Source organism: Oncorhynchus masou, chromosome 3 (genome assembly GCF_036934945.1).
Source record: "Oncorhynchus masou masou isolate Uvic2021 chromosome 3, UVic_Omas_1.1, whole genome shotgun sequence".
Lineage (NCBI taxonomy): Eukaryota > Metazoa > Chordata > Actinopteri > Salmoniformes > Salmonidae > Oncorhynchus > Oncorhynchus masou.
Genome location: NC_088214.1, coordinates 9,651,076 through 9,662,892, shown reverse-complemented (window position 1 = coordinate 9,662,892; position 11,817 = coordinate 9,651,076). Strand labels below are relative to the sequence as shown.

At 45.5% G+C, this 11,817-nt stretch overlaps 1 protein-coding gene and 1 non-coding gene across 4 annotated transcripts in view; both read left to right on the top strand.

Moving 5' to 3' along the window:
• Positions 1-479: 479 nt before the first annotated feature.
• On the top strand, positions 480-553 carry trnar-ucu (transfer RNA arginine (anticodon UCU)). The gene has a single exon. It is a non-coding gene; the product is annotated as a tRNA-Arg (tRNA).
• A 2,868-nt stretch (positions 554-3,421) lies between these two features.
• LOC135509537 (cell adhesion molecule 3-like) overlaps positions 3,422-11,817 on the top strand; it is a 130,072-nt gene continuing 121,676 nt past the window's right edge. For 2 of the 3 annotated variants that reach the window (XM_064930294.1, XM_064930278.1), the window contains exons 1-2: positions 3,422-3,621; positions 5,236-5,399. In XM_064930294.1, coding sequence (XP_064786366.1) covers positions 5,306-5,399 — 94 coding nt within the window. In that variant the 5' untranslated portion in view covers positions 3,422-3,621; positions 5,236-5,305. Of the gene's footprint in view, positions 3,622-5,205; positions 5,400-11,817 lie in introns of all 3 variants that reach the window. The other variant, XM_064930286.1, reaches the window with a different exon arrangement.

Sequence of the window (11,817 nt, the reverse complement as noted above, 5' to 3'; positions counted from 1 at the left end):
TTTAATAATGGAAAACCAGTCACGTTAATGTTTACACACCGTTTTACTAATTTCCTATGTATATATTCTACTATACTGTAGTCAATCCCGCTCCGACATCGCTCATCCTAATATTTATATATTTCTTAATTCCGTTATTTTAGTTTGAGATTTGTGTGTATTGTTGTGAGTTGTTAGATACTGCTACACTGTTGGAGATAGGAACTAAAGCATTTCGCTATACCCGCAATTACATTGCTAATTTTGTGTATGTGACCAATTCGATTTGATTTATAGATTACATCAAAGATGTTCGCTTATCCCTCAGATGAAACAAACGGACTGATATCGCCATCTTGGCGCTGAATAGTGATGCGCACCTATCGGTCTGTCCGGGAAAAGCAGCCAAGTGGTCCTGATGCTGCGTTATGTCATGAAGATGGTCAATACGGTTAGAAAGGCAGAATATAAACACGCTTTTCATCCAATGGTGAGGCTCAGTCTCTGTGGCGCAATGGAATAGCGCGCTGGACTTCTAATCCAGAGGCTCCGGGTTCGAGTCCCGGCAGAGATGGGTTTGCTCAGGAGCTGGTCTGCTTTTTAGAAAAAAATAAATGTACTAAATTGGCCAATTGAAGCATACTTTTTATTGCATTATACAAGCAATTCTGTCCATTCGAATGTATGTTTAGTATCCAAATGTGGCGCTGGACACACGCTTAGATAATGCCATTTTTATTTAAAATGAAACATGTAATCTCCATAACAGATAGATGCTTTTGGGTTTCTCCCGCCCACACATTGTATTCCACCTACAATCAGTTCTCATCGCAGCACCGGGGTATCGTTATCAGGGACGTATGCACAATGCATGCTGCACTCGGTAGGCTGACCCTCCTCATCAAACACTTTACATCGGAAGACTACAGCTTCAGCTCAACATTTTGTTAAGTCCCGACACCCATCTCTTTCCATTCACCCCCTCTCCCCTCCACCACGTATCCTTTCTTTCATGTGATCTGAATTCATTCACACATTCATCCACAAGTCAATATAATATAGGCTATAGGCCTACCCTCTCGGACTACCAGTATGTGAAAAATTATGATAATTTTAATTATAGGCAAAATTATTGTCTTTTAATTATACATTTGGTCTAAGCCATATTTTACAAAACAATTAACAAAAACACACATTGAACATGGGACTCATTACAAACACACGCACGCGCCTGTGTGCAAATGTTTTTTAGTTTTTTAATGACACAAATTAAATAGTAGACCATTCTAGGTCTAAATCATCATCATAATAGTCATCATAATCTCTAAAAAGCCCAAATGACATAGGACACTGTATGTTGCTGATGAGGATACATACAGGAAAGAGCGCGCAACGACAACTCGTGGCGGCGCGCTTCTGTTTTCAGCACCTGGAGCTGTCCTGCACTCTCATACCCCGTCAGTGACTTTTTGTTGTTGCTGTATAGAGCCTTGAATTTCAGTCATCTCTAACAGCGAATTCAACAACCACATTTGAATTATAACGGATGTATAAAAGCTGGAATGAGTAGGCATAAGAAGGCCTGTGTCTATATTTAATTTTAAACAGAGGCATTACATTTAGCAAAAAACATTCCTGCTGCTACTTCAGCTGTCTGGTGATCCCCTCTCCTATCCCCGCCCAGTTTAAGATTGATTTTTTTCCTGCCTTCTGCTTGTCGCCTATGGTGATAGGGCTTTTCGTGCCTCCACGCCAGCCACCATTTTAACCCCATGTCTCCCCCTACACACGAACTAATCCGCATGCAAAACTAATCCTTAATCCCCTCGCGAGTTGAACGCCCCCCACCCCACCCTCCTCAACTGAACACCCACCAGTACAGTCTGTCGGGCCTTGAGCGTTGTGACTCCACTCAGAAAGACAACGTCTCGCGCTGTCAGTCAAAAAGGCTACTCCCTAACGGAAAGCAGAGAAAAACATTGATTCATGACTGATGAAGCTAGACCTAACTCTTATCTATGGGCATTGGGGACTAGCCTACTACCACTACCTAGGCTATTAAATCTATAATAATAGAGAAACTAGATAAAAGAAGAACAATTCAGAAAAAACAATTAGCCTATTATTTTTCGATGATATGACAAATAACATATTTGGGCATAGGATACAGTCTATATGAATATGACATCTCAGTTTTTCTTTCTCCAATATACACTATATGACCAAAAGTATGTGGACACCTGGTTGTCTAAAATCTCATTCCAAAATCATGGGCATTAATATGGAGTTGGTCCCCTCTTTGCGGCTATAACAGCCTCCACTCTAGACGTTGGAACATTGCTGCGGGGTCTTACTTCCATTCAGCCACAAGAGCAATAGTGAGGTCGCGCACTGATGTTGGGCGATTAGACTTGGCTCGCAGTCGGCCTTACGATTCATCCCAAAGGTGTTTGATGGGGTTGAGGTCAGGGCTCTGTGCAGGCCAGTCAAGGTCTTCCACACCAACCTTGACAAACCATTTCTGTATGGAACTCACTTTGTGCACGGGGGCATTGCTATGCTGAAACAGGAAAGGGGCTTCCCCAAGCTGTTGCCACAAATTTGGAAGCACAGAATCGTGTAGAACGTCATTGTATGCTGTAGCATTAAGATTTCCCTTCACTGGAACTAAGAGGCATAGCCTGAACCATGAAAACCAGCCCAGGCCATTATTCCTCCTCCACCAAACTTGACAGTTGGCACTATGCATTCTGGCAGGTAACGTTCTCCTGGCATCCGCCAAACAGAGATTCGTTCGTCGGAATGACAGATTGTGAAGTGTGATTCATCACTCCAGAAAACGCGTTTACACTGGTCCAATGGTGACACTCAAGCTGGCATTCCACATGGTGATCTTAGGCTTGTGTGCAGCTGCTCGGTCATGGAAACCCATTTCATGAAGCTCCCAACAAACAGTTATTGTGCTGACGTTGCTTCCAGAGGCAGTTTGGAACTCGGTAGTGATTGTTGCAACAGAAGACAGACCATTTTTAAGCACATCATTGGCAGTCCCCTTCTGTGAGCTTGTGTGGCCGACCACTTTGCGGCTGAGCTGTTGTTGCTCCTCAATGTTTCCACTTCACAATAACAGCACTTACAATTGACCCGGCAGCTCTGTTTGTCTGTGGAGATTGCATGGCCTGTGGTCGATTTTACACACCTGTCAGCAACGGGTGTGGCTGAAATATCCAAATCCACTGATTTGAAGGGGTGTCCACATACTTTTTTATTGTGTCTCTATTTCTATCTGCCCTGCATGTATATCCCTCTCACAGGCAGTATGCTCTTGCCCTCTTATCCGAATGGTACGGGCCAAATCGTATTAAAGTCCCCTCCCCCTCGCTCCCTCCCCCTCCACGCGCCACCTCCTTTCTTTTAGACAGACTGTTTTTGCTGCAGTAAACGGTAGCCGTGGAGAGAGCGAGAGGGAACAGCTAGAAAAACAACAATCCGAAGAAGGAAGGAAAAAGTCAATATAGACAGATCCAGTGAGGCATCAGAGCAAGCGCCAGTTTTCCTGCAATATAGGGACCACTTCCAGAACCAACGGCGACAAATAGCCTATCCGTTCAGGATCGAGAATCCAGAGGCAGGCCTATTTCGGTGTGTATACTGTTATGTCCCTAACAATATGATTGTTGTTGGCTGTGTCCGGGCTGTAACAAACGATCGACACCTGTCACTGTTGTAAATACTCTGCTTTCGTGTCCTGGAATGTTCCTGCGTGCGCCTCACCCAGTTGCCTAGGCTACTGGCAGGTGCTGGAGGTAAAGCATTATCTTGACCCGGGAATACAATACTAGACGCGTTGTATAATTTAGTGCGAATATGCTTTTTGTTATTGGACTGTAGGCTCCGTTATGCCTCCCCATCTCTCCCCTCCCTTTCCTGCATGCAAGGCTTTTATCATTGGTTGTGTTACTACAATCTACAGCGGTGTGCGCCTTCATTTCTACGTATAGGCTACGAGGTGTCCCTCTGATTACCATTACACAGTGCTAATTTCCTTTACTGGGGAAAAGGTGTAGGCAGGCTAGGGAAAGGGGGAAGCACGATAAACCATACCGGGCTCCTTCCTCGTTTCTACGCGGCATCCAGCAGCATTGCAGGTGCCTTCTGGGCTGGAGCAGTGGTTCCCATCCTCTCCCGGTTACTGTAGCCGCCACTAACTGCATGTAGCTCTGCCCGAGGACCCCTGCAGTACCCCCCACATGTGCGTTTTACCAGCAGACCTATGGTCTCATGAGACTTTTCAAGTACCCCCTTTGGACAGGCCAAGTGCTCCTAGGGGTCCTAGTACCCAAGGTTGGGAACCACTGGACTATAGGACCCATCTTTAGATTGGATTTATCCAACCCCTTAAAGGTGGTGATCAGCACTAACGTTATTCTACAAATCAGTTCTGTTTTTTCATCGACACACTCTTCTCTAATGGCTCCAACAACAAGAATCCCCCCCCCCCATCATATCCCCGCCCTATTCGCCCGTCCGTCCCACTGGCAACCTCTCTCTTGCCATGGCCCGCGCTGAACCGAATGGCGAAGGAGAATTTCGAGGATAGATCCAAGCCTTGGCTCGGCCGCAATGTAAGGCTATTTCAGTGTGTGTGTGTGTGTGTGAGAGGCTGAGGGTATTATAGTGACACCGTGTGTGCTACATCTGTGTCATGTGAGGAGAGAAGCACCGTCAGGCAATTCTCAGCGGGCGACAGGTGCAAGCATTTTGCTGTCCATTCCGACGTTTTGCTTGGCCAACAAGGGCAATTTGGATTTGGTTCATTTGTGATATTTGTAATTAACAAGAGTTGTTTGGGGCCCAGAAAGCATCCCACTTATACTCCAGAGCTTGAATACATTTAGACATCAATTGAATACATTCAGGGTAATGACAGCCCACACTGATTTTCCGCCCTTAGTGATTTAGAACGTTGCCTTTTACGGTGGTAGGCTCGATCACCGCGTCGCTCCCGGTACGATATGACACAGGCAGCAGATCTACGAAACCCACGGAGAAGCGCGTGAGCAACGATGTCCAAAAGTGCGTTAAGCACCCGCCAACCGATCAGAACGCAACCAATTTATCCCGAACGGCTTGTTCTTGTTTTATCGCCCTCCTCCCGCAGGTAGCTCCAGTGCTACTCTCTTCTCCCGCCGCAGGTAACACTCCGGTGCTCCTCTCCCCCCGCAGGTAACACTCCGGTGCTCCTCCCCCCCGCAGGTAACACTCCCGTGCTCCTCCCCCCGCACCCTGCCTAAACCTCCTGAGGATTGAGACGAACCAACCAACCATGGCATTCCCTTCTGACCTGGTCCCAAATCTATGGACTCTGAGTTTATTGACACTACTGGCAGCCTCTGTTCAGAGCAACTTCATTGTCTTTGGTAAGAATCTCTCTCATCCCTTCTAGGCTAGTCTCACCCTCTTCTAGTCTCACCCTCTTCTAGTCTCACCCTCTTCTAGTCTCACCCTTCTCTAGTCTCACCCTCATATTGTCTCCCCTCCTCTTCTAGTCTCACCCTCCTCTAGTCTCACCCTCCTCTAGTCTCACCCTCTTCTAGTCTCACCCTCCTCTAGTCTCACCCTCATCTTGTCTCCCCTCCTCTTCTGTTACCATCCTCTAGTCTCACCCTCCTCTTGTCACCCTCCTCTAGTCTCACCCTCCGCTAGTCTCACCCTCCTCTTCTGTCATCCTCCTCTAGTCTCACCCTCCTCTAGTCTCACCCTCCTCTAGTCTAACCCTCCTATATTCTCACCCTCCTCTTCTGTCACCCTCCTCTAGTCTCACAATCCTCTAGTCTCACCCTACTCTTCTGTCACCCTCCTCTAGTCTCACCCTCCTCTAGTCTCACCCTCCTCTTCTGTCACCCTCCTCTAGTCTCACAATCCTCTAGTCTCACCCTACTCTTCTGTCACCCTCCTCTAGTCTCACCCTCCTCTTCTGTAACCCTCCTCTAGTCTCACCCTCCTCTAGTCTCACCCTCCTCTTCTGTCACCCTCCTCTAGTCTCACCCTCCTCTTCTGTCACCCTACTCTAGTCTCACGATCCTCTAGTCTCACCCTTCTCTAGTCTCATCCTCCTCTACTGTCACCCTCCAGGATCTTCTACTCTATCCGGTTGACGTCAGTTTTTAGTTGTTACTGTGTTATTACAAGGTAGTCACCAAGCTCCTTTCCCCCGAACTCCAATGGAATTTCTGCTATTGTTTTTGAAGAATGTGTGTGATATACACTTGCACAGGTTGGCCTGTGCCCTGCCTCTCTCTGTGTGTCACACACACACACACACACACACACACACACACACACACACACACACACACACACACACACACACACACACACACAAACACAAACACGCGCATACAATAGGCTACACCCACATTATTGTGCAAGCCTGGTATGATCATTAGAGCCATAGAGGTTTGATTAGGAGAGCCCTCAATGGAAACAATATGTTACACACACTGCTCCCAGTGGACACACACATCTATCAATAAAATACCTACGATTGGCAGGAAATCATCTTTTCATATTCATTGATTTGAGCAGTCTTTGTTGAGTGATGGGGGTTAGATACAAGCACACAGTTTCTCTCCCTGTTCTACATTACTATCCCACAGACTAACCACTGTTACAGTCCCACAGACTAACCACTGTTACAGTCCCACAGACTAACCACTGTAACAGTCCCACAGACTAACCACTGTTAGTCTCACAGACTAACCACTGTTACAGTCCCACAGACTAACCACTGTTAGTCTCACAGACTAACCACTGTAACAGTCCCACAGACTAACCACTGTTACAGTCCCACAGACTAACCACTGTTACAGTCCCACAGACTAACCACTGTTAGTCTCACAGACTAACCACTGTTACAGTCCCACAGACTAACCACTGTTACAGTCCCACAGACTAACCACTGTTAGTCTCACAGACTAACCACTGTTACAGTCCCACAGACTAACCACTGTTACAGTCCCACAGACTAACCACTGTTAGTCTCACAGACTAACCACTGTTACAGTCCCACAGACTAACCACTGTTACAGTCTCACAGACTAACCACTGTAACAGTCCCACAGACTAACCACTGTTAGTCTCACAGATTAACCACTGTACCAGTCTCACAGACTAACCACTGTTACAGTCCCACAGACTAACCACTGTTACAGTCCCACAGACTAACCACTGTTACAGTCCCACAGACTAACCACTGTTACAGTCCCACAGACTAACCACTGTTAGTCCCACAGACTAACCACTGTTACAGTCCCACAGACTAACCACTGTTAGTCCCACAGACTAACCACTGTAACAGTCTCACAGATTAACTACTGTAACAGTCTCACTAATCCCACAGATTAACTACTGTAACAGTCTCACTAGTCCCACAGATTAACTACTGTAACAGTCACTAATCCCACAGATTAACTACTGTAACAGTCTCACTAGTCCCACAGATTAACTACTGTAACAGTCACTAATCCCACAGACTAACTACTGTAACAGTCTCACTAGTCCCACAGATTAACTACTGTAACAGTCACTAATCCCACAGACTAACCACTGTAACAGTCCCACAGACTAACCACTGTTACAGTCCCACAGACTAACCACTGTTACAGTCCCACAGACTAACCACTGTTACAGTCCCACAGACTAACCACTGTAACAGTCCCACAGACTAACCACTGTACAGTCTCACAGACTAACCACTGTTACAGTCCCACAGACTAACCACTGTTAGTCTCACAGACTAACCACTGTTACAGTCCCACAGACTAACCACTGTTACAGTCTCACAGACTAACCACTGTTACAGTCCCACAGACTAACCACTGTTACAGTCCCACAGACTAACCACTGTTAGTCCCACAGACTAACCACTGTTACAGTCCCACAGACTAACCACTGTTAGTCCCACAGACTAACCACTGTAACAGTCTCACAGATTAACTACTGTAACAGTCTCACTAGTCCCACAGATTAACTACTGTAACAGTCTCACTAATCCCACAGATTAACTACTGTAACAGTCTCACTAGTCCCACAGATTAACTACTGTAACAGTCACTAATCCCACAGACTAACCACTGTAACAGTCCCACAGACTAACCACTGTTACAGTCCCACAGACTAACCACTGTTACAGTCCCACAGACTAACCACTGTTACAGTCCCACAGACTAACCACTGTAACAGTCCCACAGACTAACCACTGTACAGTCTCACAGACTAACCACTGTTACAGTCCCACAGACTAACCACTGTTAGTCTCACAGACTAACCACTGTTACAGTCCCACAGACTAACCACTGTTACAGTCTCACAGACTAACCACTGTTAGTCTCACAGACTAACCACTGTTACAGTCCCACAGACTAACCACTGTTACAGTCTCACAGACTAACCACTGTTACAGTCCCACAGACTAACCACTGTTAGTCTCACAGACTAACCATTGTTACAGTCCCACAGACTAACCACTGTTACAGTCCCACAGACTAACCACTGTTAGTCTCACAGACTAACCACTGTTACAGTCCCACAGACTAACCACTGTTAGTCTCACAGACTAACCACTGTTACAGTCTGACAGATTAACTACTGTAACAGTCTCACTAATCCCACAGATTAACCACTGTAACAGTCTCACTAATCCCACAGATTAACCTCTGTAACAGTCCCACAGACTAACCACTGTTACAGTCCCACAGATTAACCACTGGTACATTCTCACTAGTCCTACAGATTAACTACTGTAACAGTCTCACTAATCCCACAGACTAACCACTGGTACATTCTCACTAGTCCTACAGATTAACCACTGTAACAGTCACTAATCCCACAGATTAACCACTGTAACAGTCACTAATCCCACAGATTAACTACTGTAACAGTCCCACTAATCCCACAGATGAACTACTGTAACAGTCACTAATCCCACAGATTAACTACTGTAACAGTCACTAATCCCACAGATTAACTACTGTAACAGTCCCACTAATCCCACAGATTAACCACTGTAACAGTCTCACTAATCCCACAGATGAACTACTGTAACAGTCACTAATCCCACAGATTAACCACTGTAACAGTCTCACTAATCCCACAGATTAACCTCTGTAACAGTCCCACAGACTAACCACTGTTACAGTCCCACAGATTAACCACTGGTACATTCTCACTAGTCCTACAGATTAACTACTGTAACAGTCTCACTAATCCCACAGACTAACCACTGGTACATTCTCACTAGTCCTACAGATTAACCACTGTAACAGTCACTAATCCCACAGATTAACCACTGTAACAGTCACTAATCCCACAGATTAACTACTGTAACAGTCCCACTAATCCCACAGATGAACTACTGTAACAGTCACTAATCCCACAGATTAACTACTGTAACAGTCACTAATCCCACAGATTAACTACTGTAACAGTCCCACTAATCCCACAGATTAACCACTGTAACAGTCTCACTAATCCCACAGATGAACTACTGTAACAGTCCCACTAATCCCACAGATTAACCACTGTAACAGTCACTAATCCCACAGATTAACTACTGTAACAGTCCCACTAATCCCACAGATTAACCACTGTAACAGTCTCACTAATCCCACAGATTAACTACTGTAACAGTCCCACTAATCCCACAGATTAACCACTGTAACAGTCACTAATCCCACAGATTAACTACTGTAACAGTCCCACTAATCCCACAGATGAACTACTGTAACAGTCACTAATCCCACAGATTAACTACTGTAACAGTCACTAATCCCACAGATTAACTACTGTAACAGTCCCACTAATCCCACAGATTAACCACTGTAACAGTCTCACTAATCCCACAGATTAACCACTGTAACAGTCTCACTAATCCCACAGATGAACTACTGTAACAGTCACTAATCCCACAGATTAACTACTGTAACAGTCTCACTAACACTACAAAACAGTGCCCTATATCATTTTTTTATATGTATATATTTTTTACAAGTATATATTTTTGATGTATTTTGTATTTATTCAGCCAGTAGGATACATAGATTTGGGGAGACAGAATCTTGGACTGAGGAGCGATCCCTGGTTTCCCATGCAGGGATTACATGTGGACTAGAGTTGGCAGTGTTACCTATTCAGCCCAACTCAGACACACAGTAGCCTATATTATCTCACGTCAATATGCTCACTCTTGCAGATGTGATGTGCACCCACACAGAACCCCAGGAATTGAAAAGCATGCAAACACACGCACCTACTTTAACTACATCAGCTGTTTTTACTGTCTGTTGTTGAATTATGCATAATTGTATTTTTTTTCTGTGCTTCTGCATGTGAAATGTGTATAGAGCAGTTGGAGGAGTTGCCAATGTGAGTCAGTGAGAAGCTGTACTCTATACTGCTGTGGGGTAGCAATGGTAAACACATTTATGCAGATACTGAGATGAGGGCTCGTCCCAAGTGCCACCCTATTCCCTATATAGGGCACTACTTTTGACCAGGGCCAATAGAGCTCTGGTTAAAAGTAGTGAACTACGTAGGGAATAGGGTGGCACTTGGGACGTGAACAAGGTCAGTGTTGGGAACATGCAAATGAAATCAAATAGAAATGAAGATTGCAATTATCAAATTCAAGACATTGATGAGATGCAAAAAAGATAATCAAGTCCTGATGTATGAACCTGAGAGGGCGTAGACCTTATAATGTGTGTGATTCTTCATGTGGAGCTTATTTTGTCAATTCAACACGTGTTTGCAATTTGCACGTGTGTTGCAAAAAGGACTTCTCACATTCAGAAATATGTCACATTTGATTAGGGTTTGTATTGGTGCAGAATTGACCATGCAAGAACAAACCAATGGAATCACTGGCCCTTGTTGTTTGTAGCTACGAGCGGTTTTGCACTATTGTCCATCAACTGGGACTCATAAATCTGGTTTGTCTAGTCGTTTTTTCTGTGATTGGTACATACATTAAATTAATTATTTAAAAGTTTTTTTTTAAATGTAAAAACAATATGCAGTGTCGCCATTGATTCTTGAATAATCTATCTGATTTTTGGGCTTTACATTTCTCCTGACCTTCAGCTGTTTAGGGTTACTGCTTTGTTCTTTTTCCTCATCTCAGATTGCCCCTTTTAAAAGGTACATGTGGCTTAATGTGATGTGTCCGACCTAAACTATGACACAGCTGTGCTGCCTGGTAACTGGGTGCCTGGTAACTGGGTGCCTGGTAACTGGGTGCCTGGTAACTGGGTGCCTGGTAACTGGGTGCCTGGTAACTGGGTGCCTGGTAACTGGGTGTCTGGTAACTGGGTGCCTGGTAACTGGGTGCCTGGTAACTGGGTGCCTGGTAACTGGGTGCCTGGTAACTGGGTGTCTGGTAACTGGGTGCCTGGTAACTGGGTGCCTGGTAACTGGGTGCCTGGTAACTGGGTGCCTGGTAACTGGGTGTCTGGTAACTGGGTGTCTGGTAACTGGGTGCCTGGTAACTGGGTGCCTGGTAACTGGGTGCCTGGTAACTGGGTGCCTGGTAACTGGGTGTCTGGTAACTGGGTGTCTGGTAACTGGGTGCCTGGTAACTGGGTGTCTGGTAACTGGGTGCCTGGTAACTGGGTGTCTGGTAACTGGGTGCCTGGTAACTGGGTGTCTGGTAACTGGGTGTCTGGTAACTGGGTGCCTGGTAACTGGGTGTCTGGTAACTGGGTGTCTGGTAGCTGGGTGCCTGGTAACTGGGTGTCTGGTAACTGGGTGTCTGGTAGCTGGGTGCCTGGTAACTGGGTG